The 27,709-nt window shown below is 61.3% G+C and overlaps 1 protein-coding gene across 3 annotated transcripts; it reads right to left on the bottom strand.

The window, feature by feature from the left end:
* Window positions 1-1,205: 1,205 nt before the first annotated feature.
* VPS9D1 (VPS9 domain containing 1) lies at window positions 1,206-27,370 on the bottom strand. 3 transcript variants are annotated; one of them, XM_054049117.1, is made up of 16 exons: window positions 27,182-27,266; window positions 26,214-26,336; window positions 25,912-25,987; window positions 24,181-24,273; window positions 23,393-23,549; window positions 22,467-22,578; window positions 21,962-22,024; window positions 21,077-21,129; window positions 20,078-20,165; window positions 19,509-19,594; window positions 18,603-19,087; window positions 17,660-17,789; window positions 16,787-16,995; window positions 15,105-15,189; window positions 10,505-10,609; window positions 1,206-5,342 (listed from the first exon to the last, which is right to left on the bottom strand). In XM_054049117.1, the coding sequence occupies exons 4-16, from the start codon at window positions 24,236-24,238 to the stop codon at window positions 5,249-5,251; spliced, it is 1,725 nt and encodes a 574-aa protein (XP_053905092.1). In that variant the 5' UTR covers window positions 24,239-24,273; window positions 25,912-25,987; window positions 26,214-26,336; window positions 27,182-27,266; the 3' UTR covers window positions 1,206-5,248. The 3 variants fall into 3 exon arrangements, with proteins under 3 accessions (XP_053905092.1, XP_053905091.1, XP_053905090.1); XM_054049116.1 differs by having other exon boundaries at window positions 26,214-26,397; window positions 27,182-27,259; XM_054049115.1 differs by lacking the exon at window positions 26,214-26,336 and having other exon boundaries at window positions 27,182-27,370.
* Between the last annotated feature and the right edge of the window lie 339 nt (window positions 27,371-27,709).

Genomic DNA, 27,709 nt, shown 5'->3' with positions numbered 1-27,709 from the left:
CGGGATGGCCCCCCTGCTGCTGCGGGGCCCGCGGGCAGGATGCAGGGAGGGACAGGGCCATGCTCCCGCACCTCCATGGCCATGTGCCTGATGCGGGCTGGCATGTTTACCCCGGCACCGAGCGCTCCTTCGCAGCCCGCCCCACGCTGGGAGCGGTGAGCGTCGTCACGCCTGCCAGGGCACATCAGCGTCAGGCTCCAGCCCTGAGCTCAGCTCCCGCTTCACACTGGCCCAGTCATTCTGCAGCCTGTCTCCAAGCCCAGCCAATGCTGGATGCTCCAGGGGAAGGAGGGCAGTCCCCAGAACGCATCCCCTGCCAGCAGCGCTATCCCCCAATGGCGGGACTTTTCCTTCCTGAGTCCACCTGGCCGCCAGCTTCTTCCACAAGCAGGAGGAGCAAGGCCTGCTCACCCTAGTCTTGCTGACCTCACCACGGTGCTCCTGTCAGTGTCTAAGCCTGGCTTTGACTCTTGCTAAGCTACTTGCCGCTAACATCCTGCAGCAGTGAGTTCCATGGGTCACGTGGGAAAAGATTTCCTTGTATCCTACGCTCCCTGGTCACACCCCTGAGTTACAGCACAGGGCAACTGAGAGCCCAGCTAGCTCCTTGCCAGACAGACTCCAGGCCTATTGCCTTCTCTCTCCTCCTCGGCTCTTTGCAGACAAGGCAACCAAAGCCAGGCAGAGGACTCCAGGTGAGGCTATAGCAAGCTTCACAATAGCACTGTAGCCACTTCCACGTTAGGCTCTAGCTTTTTCCAAGCACAGACCAGTCAGCCAGCCCCAAGCCTTTGCTACTCACCACCAGGGACAGGCCGCAGCTTCACCTCACCACACCAGCCCCGCCACGCTTTGAGCTTTGTCCTCTCGCCACTGGAGCCACTGAGCGATCCCCAGGAATCTCCTCACTGCCAGGCAAAGAGCTTCCCAGCAGGGAGCTCTCAACACACCTCTGGCTGCACCTGTGTCGCGGACTCACAGCGGTCCGTGGGGGGGTGCCCCTTTTAGTGAGACAGCCCTTCTCAGGGGTCCACTCTCTCCCGGGGTCAGGCCCTCCACCTCCTGGATCCGCACCTCTCTGAGCCTTAGCACGTCTGTCTCTGCCGTGGGCCCCCTCAGGGAGTCCACTCGCTCTGGACCCCCGGGGCCTCCACCCCCGAAGGGGTTGATGCAACCCTGTTCCCTAGACCGGAGTGACTCTCAGCCAGCATGAAACAGGAGGGTTTATTGAGAGTTGAACACAGCACAGGAAGCTCTCTGACCCTCAGGCCTGACCTCCCTCAGCCCAGCACATCCCAGTCTCTCTGCCACCAGGTGGGCTCTGCCGGCTCCCCCTCTCCAGCCCAGAGCCCCACTGCTCGCAGCTGGGCATCTGAGATCCCCGGCCCCAGGCCCCACCTCTGTCCATTGTCTTCTCTCCAGGTAAACACGGTTGGTCGTAAACCCGGGCCTCCGCTCCTGCTTCTGTCCTCTGGCTGGAACCGGCTGGTTAGGTCACTGGGTCCTCACTCTGCAGCCCATTGTCCACCCACTGGCCAGAACCGGCTGCGTCTCCTCAGCTGGGCCTCTGGGTCATCAGGTCACCGGTCGCTGGGGTATCCATCCTCCCGGCCATCGGCTGCTTCCCCACGTCCTCTCTCCGGCCCTCTGCAAAACACACTCCCTCTCCCCTCCCCTCGTTAAACCAGTAACACCCAGGGAAACTGAGTCCCACCCCCTCCGCATGCAAACCATTGAAACTCCACAGAAAACAAGAAAACCCCCTTCCAGGCAGCTGCAAGCATCTCCTCTGCCCCCACCCGGGGTGGCTGCCAGCCGGCCACCTCCTCTAGCTACAGGACCAGCACAGCCATGAGCTAAAGGGGGATGGGAGCTTTGCCTCCCAGGCCCACTCCACCCTGTGCTGCTCCAGGGCAGCTCCCAAGGGACGGTCAGGATGGAGCTGGGGCTGCAGCTCCCGATGTCGTGCCCTGGAACCCAGGCGAGAGGAACCAGCCCAGACACACCGGGGGGAGCAGCCACGTTTATTACGCTACAATCCCTCCACTGCAGGAAGGTGTTACAGTAAAACAAAGCAGCCTTGAAAGAGAGAGTGGAGCGGTGAGCAGCAGGGACAGAAAACACCCCACTGCACACAAGACTTCAGCGGCTAGAGCGGGTGGCTTCTAACCAGAAGAAATCTCTTTTTCGGCAGCCCAAAGAACATGCTGGGTGGAGGTTGCCACTGCGTGGAAGAGGGCGACGGGCAGCTCCCATTCTTCCCTGCCCTCCCATGTAGGGCAGCTGCCAGATGAGCACAGATCAGCCACTGCTACGGCGGAGCATGGCGCAAAGGCCCCAACCGACTGGAGCGTGGCCCAGCTCTTCCCATGGAGCTGTGCCAGTCCTACCGTCGGGCCCCAAGACACACACGTGGCTCTGCTGCTCTCACCTGAGCACCCAGGAATCCAGGCCCCAGGAGCTGCCGTGAAGCAGATTGGCCCCCGTTGGGATAACTGGGCCCACAAATGTTCCCGTTCGGGTGAGCTCAGCTGTGACACGTGCAGGAGTTCTAAGCTCTCACAATCATAGAACAGGTGTTGGTGGGAAAAGGTGCAATGGCGACAGAAAGGCCGAGTTAAGTCTAATCAAGAGGCCTAGTGCTGTAACTCAAGGACTGTGTTAAGATCATGCCTGGTGAACAAGAGACCTGTGCACCCAGAAATCAGGGAACCAGAACTGGTGTGTAGGAAACTAGGCCTAATGCGCAGACAAAACAACAAGGGGATGAGTTATTCTGCCCACCACTCCCTTGGCAGGGCCTTAAAGAGACAGTGGGGAGAAAAAGTAGGTACTGGAGTAAGCTTCACCATCATGGCTGACACCACCTGTCTCCTGGGACCCCGGGCATTCGTCAGCCTAATCCTGAGAGATCCTGACCGGGCTGGAGAGAGGGACCCAGATGACGTCAACCCCTCTGCCAGCACCAGGGTAACCCCCACCTGGGATGTGAGAATTTATCTCCTCCCTCCCCCTGGATCCTTTCGCTTCCCCACCTTATTTCTTCTTTCTTCTCTCTCCTTTTCCCCCCGCCTGGCTTAGCTGGCCAAGACTGTATATTCTGCCACAGCGCTGGGAGCCTGGGGGCCCACAGGCAGCTAAAAGCAGCGCCCCACCCAGCCCAACGCTGGAAGGAATTTGCTGGGTCTCGCCGGAGCTGGGCAGCCCGTGTGCTGTGCCAGTGGTTTTCCACCAGCGAGGTTCTCAGAGGTCAGCACTGGAGACAGAGGTTGCATTGTCTCTTTGCTGTTCCTTTCCCTCCCCTTTTGTGTGTTCGTCTTGTCTTGTCCTTAGGAAACAGAACAGGAATAACCGCACCCAGCTCAGCTCACTCCTTTCCCCAGCAGGACAGCTCTCCCCGGCTCTGAGCCTGGCAGCTAAAATCTCTCCAGCGATAGGGACAGCAAACAGGGTGTTGGTAACATGAACCCCCTATTCAACACTTCCCAGGGCAAGGCTTTATCTGCTTTTCCTTGTCTTGAACACAAGGGCCGAAGGATTTTCAGGGTTGTTTGCCATGGTGCGAAGCAGGCCAAGGTCTCTGTATACCAAACCCAGATCGCGTTTGGCACTGTTCAGAGTTGGACAGCAACAGGGTCTTGTTAACACCCGTGACTCTTTGGGTCCTGCTATTCCATCTAAATTAATACAAGCCCCTTCTGCTCTGCCTGGCCCCCCCCCCCCGGAAGATCACAGCTCTCCCAGCCACGCCCAGGGCAGTGCCACCACCCTGCCTCCAATCTCCCTGAGCCTGAAGCGGGCAGGGATGGCCAGGACAGTCTGACATTGCTCCTGGGAGACATCAGGTTCTCCACTCACCTCCCCGTTGACAGGCACTGCGGCCGGCTCAGCCGCCCTCTCCAGGGAGGATTTCAAGTAACTCCAGCAGATCCAGTAGTTTTTCACCGCCAGGGATTTTGCCCCATGGTCAGTAGCATTTAAAGCTCCAGCTGAAATGAACCCAGTATCTGAGGTAGGGGAAATCGCTGCCCTGCAGCCCTAGCTCCCACGGGCACAGCACTCCCCAGCCCGGGGGGTAGCGGTGCCACATCCCTGCCCCCCCACCGCTGTCTGGTCAGAACTGAGCATCCGTGCAGAGTCATGGAGAACAAACACACGGGTTCCACCCAGCGCTCCTCCGGGGACGAACATGCTGCCCCCCAGCCCAGACACCCACTAGCCTCTGGCTCCACTGCCAAGCGGTGTGCACAGAGCCAGCTCCGCATTAGCTGGCCCAATCAGACTCCAGCACTCACCCAGAACAGGCCCCAGAGGCAGCCTATGGGGCCCCTTGGTCAGCAGCTGAAATGAGACGGGTGCTGAGACGCGGTATCACAACCTCTCTCTCTCTCTCTCTCTCACACACACACTTTAAATACATAGTTCAAACGCTGGCGCAGCCCGGGGGGCGGGCGAGTAGATGCTACCGCTTCAGCCGCAGGATGCTTGGTGCCGGCGCCCAACATCAGCTCCTGGCACCACGCGGTCAATGTCCCTGATAGGATGAAACCGCCCGTGTCGGAAGCTGCAGCGCCCAGGGACCCTGCAGTGGCCACAGGGCAAGACCAGGCAACATTCGAGACGAGGAGCCACAGAGCTGGGGCCTGTTCCAGGCCTGCCCTCTCCAACAGCCACCACTCACCCTGGTCAGGCGGCTGCCGGAGACTACACAATGGGCCAGGTCTGGTGGCCCCCAAGGAGACTCTGTGCTCAGCTCAAAGCAAGGGCAGCTGTCCGGGCCAAGAGCCCTCCAGGCCATCCCTCCCAGTTGGGGGCTGGGACCCCAGGGCAGTAACCGCCCCCTGCAGCCCCCCGTCCCTGTGCACTGTGCTCCAGGGGGAGGCTGGAGGAAGCCCTGCACAAAAGCAGCAAAGACAGGCTCCTAAAAAGCATCAAGACAGGCCCGAGCAGCAGCAGTTACTGGTCGAAGCCTGTGGGCCGTTCTCCCCTCGCTCCACAGTGGTTACACTTAGCATGACAGGTGCAGAGCAACCCACTGCCACCCCAAACCATTGCACAGAACATGCCCTGCCCTTCACAGCAGGCAGGACAAAGGGGTAGGGAAGGGGGGGAACGTCTGGTCCTTTCTCTTCAAGTCAGGCCCCAGGTAGTGTCTCCGGAAGACGTGTCAGCGCCATCTCCCAGCCAAGGAGGGGTTTGAGTGATCAGGGCGGGGCCCATCTGCTCAGCAGGCGGACGCGAAGCCCCATTACTTCACCGTGGCTCCTCTGTGCAAGGCCTCCACGTAGGCCAGCGCGCTCTGCAGGGAGGTCAGGCAGTAACCCTCCTCTCCGATCAGGTACCTGGCACAGAAACGAGAGAGATCAGGGCACCCCGAAAGCCACAGGAAGGGATTTCAATCAGTAGCACGACCCACCTTGGAGAGAGCCCCACCCCATCTCCTAGTGGGGCACCACCCGCCTGGTCCTGCAGACACAGCTCTAACCCCTTTCCACCGCGATCTCTGAGCCTCCCCAGCATGCACTAACCACCCCACCCATGGGCACAGAGGCAGCAACTTATCCAAGGGCACCGCACAGTGTAAGCTCAGCCCTCCCCTCCTTTCCCAGACCGCTGGCCTCCACACTACCCCGGCGGCAAGTGCTCTGGCTTAACAGCCAAGCAGGGGATACAGCAAATACAGGGTTCTGTTTGAATCTCAAATTGACAACCTATGGTAAGGCCTCAATTTATCATCATGTGTTACAATCATTTACATTAAATGCAATATGAAGCAATACGCGTCGGCTGCCAAGTTTTAAAGAAAGTCAAAGCCCTGAACTGGAGGAAGTGCCTGGAGCCTGAATTTGTGGAAGGGTTAAAGCAGCTTTTGACAGCAGCGGCCTCTTCTGCAGGTGCAGAGAGAATATTGTCTTCGTGTCAGTTTATTCAACCAATCCAGTTCAGTGACTAGCTCATTCAGTTCAGTGACTAGCTCATTCAAAGTTAAGAAACCAGCCAGGACTGAAAAGGCAGGAAAGCTGCTTTTCCTCTTCTGTTCTCCAAAAAAAAACTAGGTGTGAGAGGATGCGATCTACTAGTTCTATCATCCTGGAAGACACAGCGACCAGAAACAATCTCTTCAGTTTACTAGCTACAGACAATACTTCCTTTGTGTAACAAATCAGTTAGTTTAAAAAGTTGATCAAAACAAATTTTGCATTTCAAATAACTCTTCTTATGTCTCCAGAACTGTTACGAAAGTTCTACTAAATAAATAAAAAAAAAATTAAAGTGTTGGTTTTGTGCATTTTTAATTGAATTTGAATTTCTAGCCAAATAGAACTTGACACAAATCACAAGTAAAATAATATTAATCATCCAGTAAATCAGAAATGTATCGTTGATCATTTTCTAACAATGAAAAATTAAGAATCTAAATTAATGCAAGTTAAGCTACATAAATGCTTAAATAAATGTTTCTAGATACAGTGCATCCTCCTGATTAGCAAAAAGCAGCACCAACTGTAGTGTAAAGGCTATATTTAGCTGCAAATCAGCGTGTTTTAATGGTTACCAACCAATGAGAATCAACCTTTCTTTAGGAAAATAACTAAAAGTACAGATACAAAACATGATTAAAATTGGTGATTTCAATCGCTTGGATTTCAATCAATTCTCCCTGAGAGTAAGGCCTCTTCCCGCCAACAGGGAATTCTGCAAAGTCAGAGGGTTTTGGAAGGACGGGAACCCTGAATCCCAAATGGCTCAGTGGGGGTACGTCGCTTGAACACTCCCAAGGAGGCATCGTCAGCCACCTTCGGATGCAGCCCTGCCAGGGGTCAGTGCCCCAGGTCCTTTCGAGCTGTGTCCTCTGAGCCCAACAATTCCCCCTTCCACTGCCAGGGCCTGCTCTTCCCAACCCCCTTCTGCACACAAGCCCAACAGCTGCTGCCAAAGGCCTGGGGGGACCGGTGAGAGCATGAGGGGGATTAAAGCCCCTCCATTCTGCAGCCCCTTTCATCGCAAGGCCCCCACCCTGAGTCTCTTCACGTTTGACTGGCGCTAACAGGATCACAAGGACGGCTCAGTAGGAACAAGGCAAGAGCTTCTCCGCGGCTTGGCGGCCTGCCTGGAACCCTGACCGCACGGAGCAGAGCCTGCTGGGTTAGCGCTCAGTGCCCGGGCAGCAGGATGTGTGAAAGAGCAAGGATGACACTGCTCACAGAAATCCACTGCTCTGCTTTCCCAGGGCCACCAGCAGCTTCGTCCCCTCCCTCCCCCGCCACGCCGAGAAAACACCATTAACAACTTGGGCTCTGGGGTCCCCCTGCCACTCCCCACCAAGGACATGGCCCGATTGGGTACAGGGCACCTGGCGGGGAAGCTACCTCATCCCAGGGCTCCCAGCCTCTCAGGGAACCACCAGCCCCTCTCATGTGATGTCCCATCCCAGCACAGGACGTACCACCCTCGCCAAGGGGCACATGTCCCCTAGCAAAGGGACAAGCGAACCCCTGGGCACACCAAGGGGGCCAGGGCCCCGTGGGGGGTGCTACTTCCCTTCCAGGATAACCCCTGGTATACAGCTCTCAGCTGGCTGCTGAAAGGAAGGGGGCAGCAGCCGTACTGGGCCAGGTCAGCCCAGCTCCCCTCAGCCGCCCACTCTAGGGGGCCCAGGAAGCTCGTTCGGTTTTTGAACTCGCTGTGACAGCTCCCTGGCCAAGCTGAGGGGCCTGGCCTCGGCCAGCAGCTCTGCCCAGCCCTGGGGCTGCAGCAGGGCCAGGGGAGTGGGGCGGCCCAGCGGCTCGCTCTGGCTTAGTCAGAAGGGGCGGCCGGAATCGGGCTCTAACGCTAGCTCTGCACTGACTCGCTGGGGCTGCAGGGGAGGCCCTGCTCCTTGGTCCCCACCCATGCCCTGGGGCCAAGGACACCAGGCGGACGGTGTCTGAAGTGCCTTGAGAGCCACGGCAGCAAGAGACCAGCTGGGGGCTCTCCACTGGCTGTGGGGGCAGAGACCAGGCCTGGGGGTCAGAGCGGGGTTTGCACGCTAGGTCCCCCCCGGCCCAGGACAGCCAGCCTGGCTCCCACCACTCTCCCCCTCAGCGCCAGCCAGGGCCGGTATCAGGCCTGCGGAGGGGAACGTACTGATCACACCACGGCACCCTGAAGGGCAGGGCCAGCTCTAGGTTTTTTGCCGCCCCAAGCACGTGCTTCGTTTGCTGGTGCCTAGAGCCGGTCCTGCTGAAGGGTCCAGCTGGGCACTCCTGGGGCCACACCGTGTGAATCCAGCCAAAGCAGCTGCCCCATGCAGAAACCCCTCCTCACCCCTGGCTCTAGGTGGGGCTGCGGGCAAGGGGCTGCAGGCACCAAGGCTGCCTTAGGAGGCCGCTCCCCGGGATCTCAGCAGAGGTGGCCGCACTGAGGGGAGGGTGCTTCGCAGCCCTGTGACAGCAGCAGTGCAGGGGGCTGAGGGGCCAATGAGCCAGAAGGGCCCTTCCAGCAGCAGCTCTAGGGCTCACACTGCTGAGTTCCCTCTCAAATACATCCCAGGCTGCCCCGGGCTCTTCTCAGCCGCCTGGCCTGTACCACCAGGGCTCAGCCGGGCCGCCCACCTCGCCCAGACACTCCCGCCTTGCTCAGACGTGTTCCACGCCAGGGCGCGGCAGAGACTGCTGGCTCAGCTCGGCTGTGGAAAGCAGGGCGTGAGCGGGGAGGCCGTGGGCTGGTTTGCACAGGGCTTGTCATATTTCTAAGGCCTCTGGCGCGCGCTGCCTTTGCCAACACAAGACGCCACTGGCACTGACAGGGTCAATGCTCCTCTCCTCACCATGGGGATTCCTGAGGGGAACAGGCCTCGGAGGGAGCCTCACAAGCAGCTCCTCAAACCACTCAGAGCAGCTGCAAGGTGGCAGGGCAGGCCCGGGCTCCCACTGGACTTCGGCGACTCCCCTCTCCGGTGCTTGGAGGTGAAGGGAGTGGGGCCAAGGGGCTTAGGGCATTACTTTCTCTGGTACTTACAGGGCTCCCCGCACTATAGGTGGGGAATGGAGACCCTGAGGGTTACGGCATTTACCTGGGGCCACCTAAGAGCCTGTGGCAGGGATCAGAACTGAACCCACATCTGCTGAGTCCCAGCCTAGTGCCTTACCCACAAGGACACCCCAGCTGTGCCCTGGGGCAGACTCAGTCTAGGAAGCCGGGCAGCAGAGACGCGGTCACCTCTCGTGGCGAGACGCAGCAGCTCTGCAGTCTAAGCACCTTGAGGTGCTAGCCACACACAGCTCAGGCTAAGCAGGGGAGCCCACGGCACTGCGGGGCGAAGGAACACGTGGGCGTTGCAGGAGGGGATGCTGTCGAGTACCCGGCACTGCCCTGGGGGCCCAGCCTGGCGCTGGAGGATGCTGTGTGAAAGGAGCCGGAGCCCAAACGGAGCCCCTGGCTAGAGCTGGTGCAAACTTACCCGCTGGAAAGTGCCGATTTCATGGAATTGAAACATTCTGCAGGAAAGTGTCCATTCCAACAGGCAGCTTCCCGCTGCTGCACCTCCCAGCTCCCTGCCAGCCAGGCTCCCTCCGTCCCCAGGCTCCCGGCTCTGCAGCCGCTCCAGATGGAGCATGGCATACGGGACGGCCACGGAGCCAGGCACAGAAAGCTTTGAAAAACTCCATTTTGGTGCTTCCAAACCAGACTCTATTTGGACGGGTCCGTCCCGCAGAGAATCTCACACCCAGCACCTCGCTCCAATCTGGAACCAACACTTGCTTCGAAATGTGAAATATTCACAGGATGGAAGTTGTGGTTCCAGGACAGCTCTTCCCACGGCACTTTTCGGCGGCGTGGCCCCAGCGCCCAGCCCAGTCCCTCTGCCTCAGTTCTCCCTGCAGCTTCACGTAGAAGGGCAGGCGAGAGCAGATCCAGTCCTGTATCGTGGTGGGTTCTGCTAAATCCCCTTAAAGTGCTGCCCCCTGCTGGAGGGAAGTGATTGCTACGTAGCTGTAGAGCGTAGCTGGAAGGTGCTCGAGGGGGGTGACAGGTGTCATCACAGCTGCAGGAGAGAAGAGGCCACTGGCCCCAGACTCGCCAGGCACTGACTGCTGCTGTGGACGGGACACTGGGGGAATCCAGTGCGTGGTGAAGCCATCGGCGGTGAAGCCAGGGGTCTCGCTGGGAATCAGTACCGGGGGAAAGCCAAAGCAGCGCAGGAGAGGGGAATTGTGGGTGGTGTCCCGGCTGAACAAGTGGAGTTGGGGAAGGGCAGGAAGTATCTGCTGCCAGGTTCCCAAAGGCCATAACCTTCCCATATCGGCACTCCCCACCCTCCCCGGCCCCGCTCCGGTGCCAGCCCCTTCCCAGCTCACCCACTCACTGGCCTATCACCTACTGGGATGGGGCCTGGAGGAGCCACCTCCAGCATCTGGCACAGAGCAGCCAGGCGTTAAGTGCCCGGAAATGCAGACTGGGTGGCGCACAGAGCCACCAGTGCCAAAGGCACTGAGGCAGCAGGAGGAATCCCCGTTCCTACCCTTCGTGGATAAACTCCTCCAGCGCCGCGCACTCCGCCACCAGCTGCGGGAGGTTACTCTTCAGCACCACGTAGGACAGGATGGGCAAGAGGTCGTCGGCACCACTGCAGGGGGCACAGGGCACAGGTCAGCATCAGGTTACTCTCCCGAAGGAGCTGACACCTCCCCCCCTCGCCCCGCAGGTCCTTCTCCGGCTGGCGGCGGGTTTGCTGCAGTGCCCATCGGCACTGACTCTAGGCGGATCATTAGTGCACAAATCACTTCCGGGGGACTGCCGGGAGCCTGTGTGCTGCAGCTGGTCACCGTCAGGAGAGGGGGGCCTGGCCAAGGGGCAGCAGGACAGGGAAGGTAACTTACCAGCTCTAAGGGGTAACAGGATTCTCCTCACAGGAGATCCAGATCCAGGGCACTGACTTTACAAGTCAAGGACAGGAGCAGCATGGCCCGGCAGAGGCCTGGGTTCTGTGCCTGCCTCTGCCAACAGCGCCCTGCGTGACTGCAGGACATCCCCTCCCTTCCCCATGCCTCAGTTTCCCTGTCTGGGGAGACTATTTACCTTCCTCCCAGAGGTGCTGCCTTGCCAAGTGCTTTGCGATCCCCAGGAGGAAGGGGCCAGGGAAGGACAACACGAGATTCAGCCTCCCCAAGCACCAACACTGCCAGCTCACTCTGGAAACCAAACCAGCCAGGGTTTCTGTTCCACGCGGCATCGCCAGCAGAGACTCAGAACGCAGGGGCAGAAACCCGAGCAGGCAGGGCAGAGGCAGAGGCGCTGGAACGAGGCGTGCGGCTGCACCCCCGGCTTGAAGTGGTTTCCATCATATCCAGGGTTTAGTTTGGTTCAGTGGCTCTCAACCCCCACACTGTACACATTGTTCCAGCCCCCTGGACAGAGGGGATGCCTGGAGAGCAGAGATCAGCTGGGCCAAAGGGCCCTTTCCCAGCACAGCCCATGCCCGTCGCTTCCAAGCAGCAGTCAGGACCCAGGTTAGCGAGGGCTAAGCAGCGAGACCACAAGGGGTGTCCCTGCCGATACTGGGCAGCTGTAAGTAAGCTGGACCATCGGTTCCTGTCAGGCTGGACAGCGGCTGATCTAGGGTGAACACCTCAGGAGCAGCTGACGTCCAGTTTCAACGTCTCTAGTTTGGCATCTGTCCCCCTACAGTAGGTGTGAAGGCCCCGCACACGTGAATCACCAGGGCTTGGCAGGCAGCGGTGACACATGCCGTGGGTAACTGCCAGCAGGCTCCATTCCCACCCAACACTCACTGCTCTGCTGTCCACCGCCCCGGGACGGTGAGTCAGTGTTACACAGGAACAGATTTCATTCAAAACCCCCTTTCCATTGGGCTGGAATGGCGCCAAGCGGGTGCCCACAGGGCAGCGGGGCAGGACTGAGGGGCGCTGGCCGAGAGGAGGGGGGCCCAGGGCTGGAATGGCGCCATGCGGGTGCCCACGGGGCAGCGGGGCAGCACTGAGGGGCGCTGGCTGAGAGGAGGGGGTCCCAGGGCTGGAATGGCGCCAAGCGGGTGCCCCAGGGCAGCACTGAGGGGCGTTGGCCGAGAGGAGAGGGGGCCCAGGGCTGGAATGGCACCAAGCGGGTGCCCACAGGGCAGCAGGGCAGGACTGAGGTGCGCTGGCCGAGAGGAGGGGGGCCCAGGGCTGGAATGGCAGGAAGTGCTGTAGGCCGGACGTGGGGCTGGGCAGATCACACCTAGGACGCGTATGCTGACACCTGTGGCTCTCCCGCTCGGAGACTCTCTGACAAGCACGGATGCCAGCACTGGGCAGCCCTGTGGAGGGATTTGCTCGGCCCCCCCAGACAGCCTTCATTGCTCCCACCCCAAACACTGAGCTGGAAGGAAGCCGAGCCGGGGCAGGGCACAGCGAGAGCCCAGGCCCTACCCACAGCCCTGGGAGTCTCGCGGAGAGCAGAGGGAGTTGGAAGCCCCACAGTGAGTCTCTCAGCTCCTAGAGGCTGCAGTGCAGGGCCCTGAGCTAACCGGCCCTTAGCCGGGGGGAGGGGCAGGAGCGACACCCACCGGGCAGTGCTGGGGGTGTGTGGGGGGGTCAGACATCCCCAGGCAACAAGGGATTAATGAACAGCAAAAGCTGATCGCCCTGGCTTGGGTCCCTGGGGCACGCCGGGCATGGGCAGCAACAATCAGATCAGTCGCTGACAAGCCATGCTGGGAAGGAGCCCCTGCCAGCTTCCATCAGCTGCATGTGGTTCAGTTCTCAGCAGGCGGCCCAGAACAGCCTCCGGGGTCAGTGCCCGCATGGGGACGAGATGACCCCAGCTCGCCGTGAAGAACACACACCGCCGGAGGGAGGCTGGCGTGACGGGAGCAGAGGCGCCCGGGCGAGGGGGTGCGTGGAACCAGAAGAAAGGCACAGACAGGCCAAACAAACTCCCTGCCCCACAGCACCGGGCCAGCTCAGTGCGGCACGACGACGCGCACAGGCCCCGGAAGCTGCTTCGGGATCATTCATCGCCTCAGAGCTGGGCTGCCCCAGACGACGCAGGAGGAGCCCCCAAGAAGCCAGGATGGACGGCAACCTGGCATAGGGTGGAACATGGGGAACGAGAGGAGCAAGGCAGCTGCCCGGGGCTCCAGCAACCACAGCCCAGCAGAAAGGGCGTCGTCCTGCTGCAGGGGTTTTGTACCATGCAAAGCGGGGGGGGGTGGGGAGACAGAAGCTGCAACGTGAAGCAGGAGGGCGCCACCTACAGGCTACACTGGGAAAGGACGGAGCTTGGCCACAATGGCTTGGATGGGAGCCTTGGGCCGGGGGGCTCAGGGCGCTCACACCTGGCTGGTTTGCAGAGCTCCCCACTGCCTCGCCCAGCTGTACGGTCCCCAGCCCAGTGCGGCCGAGAACCAGGCCTGACCCGGCGCTCACTTCTGCTACTTCCAGAAGCGGGGGAGGCTGTGGGCCCCTTCCAGTTACAGCGAGTCACGGCCGTTCGGCCCAGCCTCAGGGGCTCCGGGGGGTGGGGGGGGCGGGGGCCGTGTCTGAACACCCGTTCTGCTCAGCTTCCAGGTCCCAGAAGCCCGGACCCCAAGGGTTCCATCCAGCCATCTCAGGGGCGGAGGTGTAAATGCATTCGGGGATACCCCATGGCAGGAGACTGTCCCCCGCCAACCAGCACTGCCAGGAGCCCGCTCTGCTCCGGGGACTCTGCCATGGGGTGCCTCGCCCCAGAGGGGCCTGGGTTGTGAAGCCCGGGGGCTGGGAAGCTGGCTTCTCCTCTCCCCACTGAAACCGGAGGGCCAGGTTTTTAAGCACAGGTTGGACAACCACCTGTCTGGGAAGGTCTAGGGACATGTGGCCCTGCCTCAGCGCAGTGGACTGGCCTGGAGAACCTCTCCGGCTCCCTTCCAGCCCGACGCCGCTCTGCGGCTCCCACAGTGGGGAGCAGAAAGGGACAGAGCCGTCGTGGGCAGGGTGATCTGTGCCACACACCAGCAGGTTGCCAGCTTTCCGAGGGCAGCACTTCCCAGTGGGCCCCCACAACTGTAACACAGCCTGGCAGGAGGAGCTGAACAGGACCCACGGGCTGGGGACGGGCAGAGGAAGCTGGGGGGGGGGCAGCGCTGAGGAGGACCAGCCGGGCCGAGAGCGACCCATTTTACACGACCAGCGAGCTAAGGAGGGAAAACAGCCCGGCAGTGAGTGTCAGGGAGTCTCCTGGCTGCAGCCCCTCGCAGCCGGGCACCTCGGCCTGGCGTTCCTCGCCCCCCCCCCCGCTCACTTTATGGGGAGTTTGCACCTTTGTTTGAAATGTCCCAGCCCAAACTCTGCACAGAAGCTGCTGCTATCGCTGCCTCTCCCCGCGCCCGCCCCTCTGGAACAAGGCAGCTGAGACAGGCCTGTCTCCCTCCTTCCGCTGCAATGCCTTTGACAGGCCTGGCGCCCGCCCCCCCGAGAGCTGCCGCCGGAGTGAGCCGCTTGCCCCAGACGGCGGGACGTCCGCGGCTCGCTGGGACTCAGCTCCCTGCTCTCACTCCCCGTCTCCCGCTGCCTGGCTAAGTCCGAGTGACAGCTTCGAAGCTCACGAATTGCCAGCCCTGGCCCAGCGATTCTGTGCCGCAGAGCGAGCTCCGAGCTCTGCCCCGGCTCAGCAGGGGAAGCCGCGTGGGGCGGGAGGCGCTGTCGGAAGCTATCCATCAAGGCCCAGCCCTCCTACAGCTACAGCTAGTCCACGGACGCCTGGCTGACGGGCAGGATCTGACTTCACGCAGAGCTGTCCCAGTGCGGCCCAGAGACCCCCGCCACGGGATCTGGTGAGCCTGGCAGCAAGGGGGCAGCCCAGAAAAGAGTAACACCCCCAAAGCAGCTCGCAGGCAGGGACCTGGGCTCCTCACTTGTTGGGGGAGTGTCTGGTGTGAACCCACCACGCTCCTCCCAGCCCTGGGGGTGCACAGAGCTCTGGGGCTTGGACTGGGGGTGCTCAAGTGCCTCAGCTGCCCCCCAAGTCTTCTCCACTGATGCTAGTTTCTACCGCCCTCCCCCGCCCCGGTCTTCCCTTCCAGCTAGGCTCAATGCCCTGCCACCATGCATCCATCTCTGGTGTGTGTCCCCTTGTGTACTCACATGGCCGCGGACGCGGGCTGGGGCCGGCTCTCCTGGACAGCGCAGTACTCCTCTGCGCACTCACAGATCACACGAAGGGCTCGCACTGCAAGTCGCAAACCACAGAGCGTTAGTGACAACATGCACAGGGGAGGGGGGCTCGTACTGCAGTGGGAGGTGGGGGTGGCTCTCTCGGGCCATGCTGGAGCCCAGAGCAGATCCTTTGTATTTGCACCAGGGGTCAATGATTAGGAGCGCATATCTCTTCCCACCCCTGGCTAAGCGGGGATGGCTACTGTACGGGGCCTCGAGCACCCACGTCTTCAAACAGATTGTCTCACAGTCACCTCTCCTACTGCTCCCCACCACACGGGCTGGCCCGTTCGCCATCACAGCTCATTCCCTGACTCTCTGAAGTACTTCGATGGCCCCAGCATCTGAGCACCTGACAACCTCGAACGGATTTACCCTCCCTGCCCCGTGCCATTATCCCCATGGCACAGATGTGGAACTGAGCACCAGGGAGGCTAAGTGACATGCCCAAAGTCCCTCAGGGAATCTATGGCAGAGCAAGGAACTGAACCCAGGTCTCCCAAGTGCCAGGCTAGTGCCCGAACCACTGGGCCACCCGTCCTTCCTCTCTACCATCCCTGTGGCAACTCCAGCCATTGCTGCCACAGAGGACACCACTAGGGACGGAGTCCACGTGTTTCTGGTTTCTTTGAGGGTGGTTTTGCAGACAGAAATGAGGAGCAGCCGATATCGTGTAACCAAACAGCTCTCTGCTCCTCCCAGCAAGCAGCGTGGGACCTCTAGACAGGTGGTTAGAGAAGGGCACCGGGGTCTAGGGCTCCCAGGTTCTATTCCCGACTGCCACCCTGGGTGAGTCAGTCTCACTCTGTGCCTCCTGCTGGCTCCCTGTGAACTGGTGCTAGTGCCAACCAGGGACGGCTGCAAAACGCATTGTGGTCTCCAGACGAAGAGAAGGCCTAGGAAGGGTTCAAAGCTGCTGGCTGCCCAACGCAAAGCCAGGCCAGCCAGACTCCTCACTGGTCGATTCCTGGCAGGCAGATTTTGTATCGTGATCCTGGCTTGGAGCGCGGCCTCCCGGCGAAGGGAGCATCAGGGAGAGGCACAGAGAGGAACTAGAGCCCGCAGGACTCAAAGAGCCGCATTCACAGCCTACGGCTGCCTCGGGTAGAGAAGCTCAAATTGCTGGACGTTAACGGTGCAAAAAGAGAACACAGATGCACAAAGTAAAGACAGACGGTTGAGATGAGCCAGCTAAGGGAGGGGGTGAGGACAGGAGATCTCTGCTCTTGAGACAGGCAGCGTGTGACCCTACCAAGCCTCTAAGATCCCAAGTCATGGGGCTGAAAGCAGTTCTCTGACAGCGGCGCCCCCTCACCAGGGAGAAGAGCAGAAACAAGTACATCACAGTGGCTCTTTCATTCTCTAGTGCTTCCTTCCAGTGAAGGGTCTTGTGGGGGAAACCGAGGCACGTACGAGGGACATGATTTTGCCCAAGGTCACAGAGGAAATTGGTGGCAGAGCAGAGAACAGACCCCAGGGGTCCGGGGCTCTCCTGCTCTACACAGACCCAACTCCTGAAAAATCAACTGACAAGTTCATAAAAAACAAACCAAACGAGCCAGGTTCCTGGGGTGCCCCTGCCTGCACCCCAGAGGACGAGCAAGCCTCACCAATGCACTCCAGCTTCCTCTGCGGGCAGCTCTCCAGCAGGATCAGCCCCAGCTCCTGCACCGCCGTGCTGTAAGGGTAGGAACCTGCTGCATGGCCTTTGCTGCCCTGGGGGAAGAGGTTAGCGGAGACTCCTAGTTCCGAAGGGGGCATGTTCCTGTGGCGCTCCATGCTCCTGGACAGGGCCACCTCCCGGGCCTGGTAGACCCTCCTGCAGGGTGCAGAGCAGAGAGGAGGTGGAATGCACGGCAGGGCGCTGTCTTCCCAGAGTCCTGCCAAATCCCGCCCACGGGGCTGGGTTCTATGGTGCCGCGCCACACCAGCCAGGCCCCACAATGGCACTGCTTGCACTGGGACCAGCAGCGGAGGCCACACCCATGCCGACTGCTCCACTCACACGGGAGCCAGGAATTAACAGGCCTGGGCTAGAAACCCAGGCGCATCTGACCTCTGCCAAGCCAAGGGCTGCCCTGGTATCCCTAGGAGCCCGCGGGCTGCTCCGAATTCACACCGGGAGGAGAGAGGCTGTAGCCACCCTGACCCCACCCACCGTGCTCCACGCCGATGCACAGAGACATGTGGACGGGTTCAAACCCCACAGCCCGGCCGCCTGCTCCCCGCAGCACCTGACGCTGTCTGTGGGAAAGGGATCGGGCAGCCCCACCAGAGCCACCACTGGCCTTTCCACGGCTCCGCACACGGAGCATCACACTAGCACCACACGCCCCGAGAATTCGGTCTGGAGAACCGGGCTCTCCCCAGGAGAACCTCCCAGGTGGGTAAAGCCTTGCGCCTCGAGTCCCCCATGCAGCATTCCTTCCCATCCCACGCCGGCGCAGCGTGGGCCAGGCCGGAGGGGCGGAAGAGTGCGGTACCTGTAGAGGGCCAGCAGGGGAGCCCAGAGAGGCGAGAAGAAGGCTTCCTCAATGCGCGCCAGGCACTGGTCCTTGGAGGAGGCAGTGTTCAGGCCCTCGAAAGCCAGCAGGGTCAGGGAGAGCAGCCTGTCTGGGGAGGAAGTGTTACAGGCAGCACGCCGGGTCAGGCTCTCGAAGCACTGCCAGGCCCTTAGACAAGCATCTCCTGAAGGCGCTGACAATGAGAGTGGGGTGGGGCCCAGCAACGCACGCTGCGTCTGCATGCGTTCATTACGGACGAGCAACGCTGTGCCACTTGCCTGCCCGGGATAGAGCCCAGAGCCTGCAACAACCTGGCCTGGGATGGGCAGGGGCAGGTGAGCAGAAAGCAGATACGTCATGGCGGAGCCCCCAGTCCTACCAGCACGACGGCCGCGGCTCCCAGGAACCCACCACCGCAGGTGCCAGAAACGCCAGGAGAGCCTCGCACAACTGCCTCTCGCTGGGCCACCTCCAACCCCCATGCGGGGAAGTGCAGGGAGCTTTGCCCCACGGCTGAAGAGCCGGGCAGCCCATGCTGCCCTCTGGCCTCCATGAAGCTTCCAAAGGGGACTCTGCCCGGCACTGGCAGGCCACGTCCTCGCCCTCCCGACAGGCTCCAGCCCCGTCCAAGCTGCCAAGAGCGTGGAGCAGGACAGGGCGCTACATGCTGGGACGCGGCACGGGCCGTTAGGTCTATGGGCGGTGGGTCTGCACTGACCGGGAGGACACGCTGGGTAACTGAGGGGTGAACGGGGCCGGCACTTTGGGCTATCTTCATGGCTGTGGCATTACCCTCCCTCCCCCAGGACAAAGGCCTGGAGGGAACAATCCGCGGGACCCCGTGTCTCTGACTCGGATATCCAGACCCCATGTGACTGTCCCGTGGACCCATCGCTCACACCTCTCTCCGCACGCCCCTCACCCACTGAGTTGTGAATGTCCTTCACGATGGCTTTCAGCTGCTCCCGCAGAGAGGCCTTCTTCTCAGCTGGGGCCAGGGGCTCCACTGGGGGGCCAGTGGGCCAGCTCTCGGGTGCTGCCAGGAACCGTTCCAGGTCCTCAAAGGAGCTCTCTCTGTTGGCCAGGTGGGCAGGCGCCTCTTCCTGCGGGCTGCTCTCTGTCCCCAGGTCCTCGCTCAGGGGCGTCGTGGACAGGCTGTGTCGCAAGTTCACCTTGTTCTCCTGGACGGAGGCCATGCAGTACAGGCTCTGGGAGGACCTGAGTTTCTGGCCCCCAGGCGCTGGGGTCAGCAGTCCCTCAGCATCCAGCGAGAGGGAGGAGAAGCCCCTGGAGGTCCTGGAAGCAGTGCTGAGGTCAGCGAGGTTCTGGCTCACGATGGGGTAGAGCCTGCTGTAGATCACATGCTGGAGCATCTTCAACAGCTGGGCAATGGGGTGCTCGGGGAAGCTAGAAGCAAAGGGCAGATGCTCACTGCAGGGAGGGGAGAGGAGCCAGGCCTTCCCTGGGGTGTGCTAGGGGCCGGCCCATGAGGATCTGCAGTTGCCTGGCTGCCAGGACAACGGGAACTGCAGACCCACGTGGCGGGGAGCACAGCACCACGCCAGGGTTAGGAGCCTCATCGGGATCCCACCGCACCTCCCTCCGGGGACAGGGCACAGTTCGGTGGCCAAGCGCGCTGCACTCTCAGGCAAGCCCCTCCTGTCACTGTCTGGGCAGCCGCCCCCTCTGCCTGGGGCCAGGAGAGCCAAGGAGCAACTCGGCAGGACACGGCGCGTTCTCAGCCACCTGGCACCCCCCAGCGCAGAGCCCCGGCCGGGGGAGGGGAGGGGCCCTTCGGCCCGCGTCAGCTCTCCCTCTAGCTCGTTACCTGAGGAGGTGGGAGATGAGACCGGACACCAGAGCGAGATCTGTCGGGTTCTTCTTCAGCTTGGCTTTCCAGAGCCTCGGCCACTCCTGGGGGGGACAGCAGCAGAGAGCAGCTGAGGCTGCGGCTCCCACCGGGGGAGCCCTGGATAAGGCAACCCCAAAAGGTAAGTGACCCCTCCCACCCAGCAAAGCTCCCAGCGTTCCCAACCTCCTGGTTCCCGAGCCACGGCCTGGCCAGAGGGGCACTGCTGCCCAGACGCAGTCACACAGCAGGGGGGCCTGTGCCCTCTCGACTGTTGGAGCCAAGCAGCAGCACCACTCCTCTCCTGCCGCCATCGCCACAGAGACCAGAACGCCTGCATCAGGGCTGGGCACTTTCTGTCACCCCCACCACAGCCTGGCTCCCAGCTCCGTCCCCTTCCGGCCGACCCAGGGCAGATGGCTGGCGGGGCAGCAGGCAGGCATCGAGGGCTGCGTGCTGGGGAACGCCCCCCAGACTTCAGGGTCCAGCCGGCTCCTGAACGCTCCAGCCAGAGTCACTTCCCAGGGCGCTGCCGCACCGGTACTCACATGGTCCTGCTCGTACTCCAGAATGGCAGCATAGAGCGCCCTCTGCTCCTGCTCCTCGGGCGTGAGGGCGATGCTGCTGGAGAACCTCCTGCCCAAGAGAGACCAAGGGCAGGGTGAGACCCGCTGCTGCCTTTCGGTCTGGAGCCAGGGCTGGGTGCCACCCAGATGGGCAGGAGGGCAGACTGCAGGGCACCAACTCTAGCAATACCCAGAGCAGACCCCTTGAGAGCCCAGCCAGCTCCGGCCGCGATGCAATAACCCAGCCAAATGGGAACAGGCGTCTGGAAACGGGGCTCCTCACCCGCAGAGCTGCATTGCAACACCCTGCACCTGAAGGCTGGGCCCTGAGCAGCGCTCAGAGAGGAAGGGAAAGGGGCCCTGGGATGTCACAGGTGGCATGTTGCAAACAGGCCATAAGTTTGGGATCGAACCTGAGCGCCAGCATACGCCACCATGCCAGAATACTTTAGCTGTATGGGTGCCTCCATTGGGGGCGGGGAGGAGGGGGGGGGGAGAGAGTGTGTGTGTGTGTGTGTGTATATGTGTGTCCAGTCGCGTCTCTGCCTCAGCTCTGCTTGTTGTCGGGCACAGTAGCAGTTGGCACTACTCGGAACCCAAACGAGACAGGCCGGGAGACCACGGCTGGAGAAGCTGCTGGTTCGGAAGGACACCGACGACAGCCCCGCGGACTCACACCCACACCTCTCTCTCGGCGCTCCCAGAACCCTGCTCCCACTGGAGGGAGCTACAAGATGGGCGACCATGCGGGGTAATGACATGCAAATTAGCACACCCATAATCCCTCTCTCCAGCACTGCCACAAACAAGCAGCCTTTCCTCCCCGAGGCCGGCTGAGGGGAGCGGGAGTTCTCCCCACTGGGGGGATCATTTAACCAACAGAAGCTTTGCTGTTTCCCTTCCTCACCCACCACAGCTGGGTCTCCCGCCCCGGACAGGCCCCCGGACAAGGGCCCTTCCCCAAGCCCTGGCCTTGCTCACCTGTTGGCAGCTTCCTGCAGCCGCAGCCTGCGCTCCTCCATCTTCCTCTGAAGCTGGGGCAAGCCGAGTCAAGGCTCCACAGTTGTGTCTCCACCCAGCCAGCCATGGCCATGCACAGGGGCAGGGCTTGTCCTGCACCTACCGGCCGCAGCGCGGCCCAGCCAGTTCCAGAGGCACACGCCTCTGGCCGGGGGCTCAACAGAGAGCGTGCACAGAGGCAATCAAAGCAAACTCAGCACCGGGCAGAACCCGCAGCCCCAAGAGGCAGGGCCAGGGGCCCACTGACACCCCAGCGCAGCCCTGCATGGAGCAGGGGGGGGGGGGGGAAAGAGGGCATGGCTGTGTCTCAGTGACAGGGCTGAGAGGGGCCCCCTCCCCTTTAGAGCATCCCTGGCTGGGACACGCTGCGGACACCCCCGCCCTGCTTAACAGGAAAGTTTGATCCGCTGTTCGCCTGACTTCCCTTTCACCAAGGGCAGGAGGGTATTTGAACCAGCCTCCCGGGGCGGGGGGTACGCGCTGGGGTGGGGGAGCAGCAGCCCCCTGCTCTGGGGGGGCTGGGCAGGAGACACAAGTCAAGTCGATGCACTGGTGGCAGCAGCTGTCTCTAGGGCATTAGTGCTGCTGTTGTTACGTCTAAGAGGTGCCGTCTCCCGGCCTTTCCCCTGGGATTCAGACTAGGTGGTGACCCTCTGTGCCAGGAACTGAATTTCTCCTCCCCCTGCCCCCCAGGCAGCAAACGCTCTAGGCCCACTAACCCAACTCTCCCCTGGAAGAGAGGGTGAGCCTGTGCCCCTGCCCCCCACCGTTCTGAATACAGGACAATAAAATAGCCCCATGGCTCTGTGCTTGGGGAGCCCTGCCAGGGCAGGATGGGAAGGATACCGTCTCCTCCCGGGCTTTGGCAATCACCAGGTTCTCCATCATCTGCCGCTGGAGGGACAGCGTCTGCAAAGCAGAGACAGGCCTTGTTGGCATTCCCACAAGCCCGCTGTGACCTCTACCTCATCGGAACGTCAGAGTGCTGGGGCAGAGCACGGGCTGGGCCATCCCTCGCGGGCAGCGTGCTCGGAAAGGAACCGGCTGCATCCTAGAAACGCCCAAGCTTCTCCACATGCTCCCAGAGCCCAACGCAGCTCGGGGACGGCCGGGAGTTGCAGGGCACTCTGGGGAAGGACATGCAAATGAGAGCACCGGGTGGTGGCAGTCTTAAAGCACAGGGCCAAGGGCCACACAGCTGGCGGGGCAGGCCCCTCTTCAGCTCCAAGGGGCTGTGGCAGCAACTTGGAAATCAAGCTCATTTACGTGCCACTACCCGGGGCCGGGGGAGGGGAGGGGAGGGGGGAGACCCCCCCCCACTCCTTGCCCGCGCCGGGGTGTCTCCACTTGCCAGGGAAGTCTTCTGCACAGCCTGGCTGGGGTTCAGCCGTGCCACCCGGGCCTCGTACGCAGCTCTCAGCTTCTGGTTCTGCAGCGATGCCTCCTCCAGCGGGGTGAGCTCCCTGCGAGGGCACAAGAGCTGCGAAGTTACCCTGGGAGAGGAAGGACGCCCCGGCGAGGGCTGGCCCCGCAGTGAGCATGAGGCCTGGATCAGCCCTGCCCAGATCAAGAGGCTGCAGCAAGAGACAATCCCGGGTCTCTCTTCACCCATGTTCTGGCCCAACCTGGACAGGCTCAAAGGCCACACAATTCTTCCCTTCCTCGCCTGGCACAGCAGCACCCGCACCGGGAACCTCCATGTTCTCTTCCGCCAGGGAGGAAACTACTCCCCTGGCAGGAGGGGCTCACGGAGCGACACCCCATCTCCCTACCCCGCGCCCCAGGTCCTGCCCCTCAGCGTCACAGCCAAGCTCCATGCAGGCAGCTGGAATCAGGTGACTCATCGTGGGCAGAATGGCCTGGACCAGAGAACTCCCCTTGCCAAGCTGCCTCAGGCCTGAACGTCTGGGAGCCTTGGCCAAAGGGCTGACATCTGAGGAGGCTGCTAGAGGCCCAGCCCCCAGATCCTCCTTGGAGGCAAGACACAAAACCGGGGGAGCCCAGAGCTCTGCAGGGAAGTCCCGGGCACGGCCCGAAGCTTCCAGAGGTCTTGGCAGGCAGCATCTATCCCCTTGGCTAGCCGCCATCTGCCAGCCTGAAGCAGGAGCACAGTGAGTGGAGAGGAGGGAACCTCCCTACTTGGCCCAAGCTGGCACTATGGCACATGGTTGCATTGGGAGGAGATGGTTCTTCACCTCACACGCAGCACCCCCAGCCTGCAGCCCCTGGAGGGCTGGGGAGACTCCACGCCACATGCCCCAGCTCCACCTCACTTACTTTTTAGTGCCCTGAGCTTTGGTGATCTGCAGTTTCTGGAAGATCTCCGGGGGGAGGAAGGGAGACAGCTTCCCCCCCTCATCTGAGAAGACCCTGCGGTGCCTAGAGATGGGAGCAGGGCTGGGGCCCCTCTCGTGGGCTGCTGGCTTCACATTCCCTGGGGTTGGGGGAAGACGTGGGTCAAAGCAAGTGTTTTGTTTAGAAGTTACTACAAGCAGTGAAGGCTGGCAGGGAAACCTGGGGCTGCTGGGTGCCTTGGAGCAGCAGGGCCAGGCAAGCCAGCCCCAGCCCCTTTGTGCACCCACAGGCCTCCACAATGGGCACCTGAACAAGACACTGGCGGGGATTTGCTGCCCTGATGCCTCCTGGGTCTCAGCACCAGAGGCGAGGGAAGCAGGCAATGCTGCATTCCTGCTAAGGAAGCCAGCACCAGTCTCCCCTCCCTGGGGACTCTGCCTCCAAAGGCTCCCAGCTCCTGCTGTGCGGGGAGGGGAGGGGGAAAATCAATGAAACCCACCCCCTCCCTCCCGCCCTACAGATAATGTTCAGCCGCCTCCTGCTGCCACTCCCCTGACCTCAGCAGAACCACCCACTTTCCGGGCCGGCCCTGGCCTGCTGCCTCCCATTCACGCTCGGTGCGTGGCTCTGCAACAAGGTGTGTGTCTGCCGGAGAGAGGCCCCAGCTCCCAGAGGCGAGAAGCGCTTTGTGCCTCAAAGCATCCTCTTTCCCCAGAGCTCAGCCCAGCAGGCCGTGTCCCGTCTGCACCCTGCGGCCGGGGGCAACTCACCGAGCACGGCGGCGCTGGACTTGGCTCGCTCCAAGCACTGCTCGGCAAGCTTCAGCATCTTTGGGGTGTCAGGCGTCACGGCGTCGCTCCCACCTGGCACAGGCAAGAGGTGGGGTCACTGGGTGTCCTTTCCCCGACAGGAAGGTGTGGGGGGGGAGGGGGGGGCAGCCAGGCCTCCAACTGGCACCGCTTTCCCGGTGGGCTGCTTTGTGTTGTAACCAACGGGCAGGGATAGCTTGTTCTGTACCCCGCCCTCCTCCTCGGCCAGCCGGGACACGGGGCCATGCTTCAAGGGGAAGCGTTCCCTGAGCACTGCAACCTGCCTTTCTCCAGGGCCTTCTAAGACAAGAGACTTTCCAAGCTGGGCCCCTCCACCGGACGCGGTGCAGCCTCCAGCAGTCTTTACCAACGCCACCTAACAGGACCCCAGAGGATTCTGGGTCCAACAAACTGCAGGAGGCATCCAGGGAGGCCGCACCCTTTCTTTCCTGGCTGCAGAGTGCCCCAGGTGCTCTGCTGACAGACTCGGAGGGTGCAATAGAACCTCGGAGTTATGAAATGACCGGTCAGCCGCACCCTGCCCTTGGAACGGGAAGTATGCAGTCAGACAGCAGAGGCAAAGAAAAGCAAACACTGTACAGAACAGTACGGTGTTCAACCGAAACTATTAAAAATAAAGGGAAAGTTTAAAAAAAGATTTTGACAGGGTAAGGAAACGGTTTCTGTGCCTGTTTCATTTAAATGCAGCCTTTTTCTTCTGCCTAGTAACATTTCAAAGCTGTATTAAGTCAAGGTTCAGTTGTACATTTTTGGAAGAACAACCACAATGTTTTGTTCAGAGTTACAAACATTTCAGAGTTACGGCCAGTCTCCATCCCCGAGGGGTTCATAACTCTGGGGTTCTATTGGATTTGCTGATCCACTCACTCAGACTGCGGCTACGTGAAGGATGAATACGGTTATCCGTACTTCCAGCACAGAGGCAGCCAACAATGTGAAGTAGTCCCTTGTTCCTTTAGTCCTTGGCACATGGATGCAGTCACATGGTGCACTACACAGGGCCAGTCTGAAAGCCCACAACTGTGCAGCGGGCCCATGGGACAGGCACCAGGCCATGAAGGAAAACGAATGTTTCAGGACTGTGAAGCCTCTGGAGAGTGAGGGAAAAGCAGTCCAGTGTCTGCTTTTCACCATGGAAGTGGTAAGTCTGGTGGTTACTGCTGGAAATTTTTGCTAGACACTGCCTGATAGTGGGAATCTTCAGGGTCGGCAGTTCCCTTCCACCAAGGGATCTCCTGCGTGCATGTGGGTGGAGCGCAACACCGCCAGGTATGTGACCGTTCATCATCCGCTGCCCACCCCCACACAATCCCTGCCACCTTCCAAGTGGCTGGAGGAATGAGGGCAGCTGGGACTGGAGCGTGGAGACGGCTACTCGGTGCCAGAGAGCTGTATTTCATTAATGAGTTGTACAGCACTCCTCCCACAGCTCACTTTTACAGTAATTAAACAATCAAAATAACCCCTAGGAGCCAAGATTTGAATTGCGGGTTAAGCCACAGAGCCCCACCCCTGCTGGGGCAGAATCCCAGGCTGGGGGTTCTCGCGGCGTTACAGCTGTTCATCTCTGGGGGCTCCCCCCAAATATCAGGCGAGTGCGTCCAGGGAGGTAACTAGGCCGTGACCCACCCTTCAGAGGATGGGAGAAAACAATGTGAAGCTGTTTTGTACCTTTCGCTGCTGCTGCTTCCTCCAGCAGGGCCTCGGAAATGTAGCTGATGCTCTTCAGGTACTCCACGTAGGCCTCCTATCAACCAGAAGGAACAGAGAAGTGGGGGGCTAAGGAGCAGCTGGTTCTACCAAGTTCACCTTTACCAAGCACCATCCGCCCACCCATTCACCCAGAAATCAGAGCCACAGAACCTGCAGCCCTGACCCACTCTGCAGACGAACTCCCAGCTGAAGCACATCAGAGAGTGCTCCGGGGGGCCTCTTTTAGGAGATAGACTGGGGGAGGTGGTGAGTCTCCTCACCTTGGTCTCGCAGGGTTCTGTACAGCACCAGCACTGTGGAATCTAAGGATTCGTTCCCCCCCAGGCTCCTAGAGACCCTCACGTGGTCACTTCTTACACCAGGCACTCGGAGCTTGCCGCATCCTGCAGCAGGCACCAGAAAGACGCTGAGATGCAGTCCCTGCAGCAGGTTCGTATGGGGGCCCTGGATAATGAATGTTGAAAAGGCCTTCCAATTCCTTCTGGAGAAACTGTCCCCCAGTGCGGGAGGCTCCCAGCCCCCCTTCCCTCCCCCCAATCTGGAAGGCTCTGTGTGGTGTGGGATCTGGAAGAACAACCACAATGTGGTTCCAACTTGAGTCCAGCATCCATCCACACACCCTGTACAGCGAGTGTGCAGGGCCCTGTGCAGGGCTGGAGCTGGGCGTGGGGAGAGGGTTGGCAGGCCCCAGACCATGCCTCCCACATGATTGCCTTGATCTCGGGCTGGAGTGAAGGAGTGCCCTGGTTGTCCTGTCTTAGAGTGAAGTCATTGTGTAACATCTGTAGGGCGGTAACACCCAAGAGCCCAAGACTCTTTTAAGGCAGTGCACTGTGGGAGCCCTGGGCTGGATGCACCCCGCACCTAGAGAGGGGTCACCAGCTAGGGGCTGTTGTAGGAGCCTGTGGCCCTGCCCCATCCGGCGCTGCCAACACCACCAGGCCCAGGCGCGGAAGGGAAAGCCCAGCCCAGCCCCCGCGTGCAATCCCTGGTGGGAAGAACCCCGCTGGGTCGTGGGCCCCGTCCCCGAGCCCCGGCCCGACACAGCCCCGCCTCCAGCCTGGACACGGGGGGGGGGGGGGGGGGGGAGGACGTGGCCCAGCAACGCCCCCCGAGCACGCGAGGCCGCCCCCAGCTGCGTGCCAGCGCCGGGCACAAGGCCCCTCCCACGCGGGGCACAGCGGGGCCCACGCACGGGACACGGGACGCGCCGCCCGGCCCCGCTCACCCGCGGCCGGTTCCCGGTGTCCAGCTCGATCGCCCCGGCCGCCAGCTTCATGGCGGTTTGCAGCGGCTTCGCCGCCCCGTCCCCGCCGGCGGCCATGGCGGGCCGGGGCCGGGCCGGGCCCCTCCGTGCTCGGAGCCCACCGGGCCGGGGCGGGGGCTGAACCGCAGCCGCAAGCAGCGACCATGCTGCTACTGCGCATGCTCAGTGACGTCTCCATCCAGCCGGGAGGGGGGCTCGTGGCGGCCGGGCTGAGTCGTGCAGCGCCGGGCACCTCTGCGGGCAGCTAGCTCGGAGCGGCCGGGCTGGAGCCGAACCGTGCCGCTCTGAGCTGTACCAGGGCTGGCCCCTCGGGGACCCGGTCCCCCGCTTTCCCTGGTTGCTCTGGCGCCCCCGGGGAACCATCTTCGCAGGCTGCACCGTGCAGAGAGCCGTGCGGCCGTGTCCGAGCACCTCACAGACACCACTGGGCTTATCCGTGCAGCCCTCCTCCGCCCCATTGGGGAGTGACCTATCTTGAACCCATTTCTG

The sequence above is a fragment of the Malaclemys terrapin genome, chromosome 14, assembly GCF_027887155.1.
Source record: "Malaclemys terrapin pileata isolate rMalTer1 chromosome 14, rMalTer1.hap1, whole genome shotgun sequence".
In the NCBI taxonomy this organism is placed as follows: Eukaryota; Metazoa; Chordata; order Testudines; family Emydidae; genus Malaclemys; species Malaclemys terrapin.
This window is presented reverse-complemented; position numbering and strand designations above follow the sequence as displayed.

Excerpts from the sequence above, each read along its gene's own strand:
- VPS9D1 (XM_054049115.1), bottom strand. The coding sequence starts at position 27,277 with ATGGCCGCCGGCGGGGACGGGGCGGCGAAGCCGCTGCAAACCGCCATG. Across the intron at positions 22,579-23,392 it reads AAAGCTCAGGGCACTAAAAA|GGAGCTCACCCCGCTGGAGG; the intron begins GTAAGTGAGGTG and ends GTGCCCTCGCAG. Across the intron at positions 21,130-21,961 it reads CCAAAGCCCGGGAGGAGACG|CTTCAGAGGAAGATGGAGGA; the intron begins GTATCCTTCCCA and ends GGCTTGCCCCAG.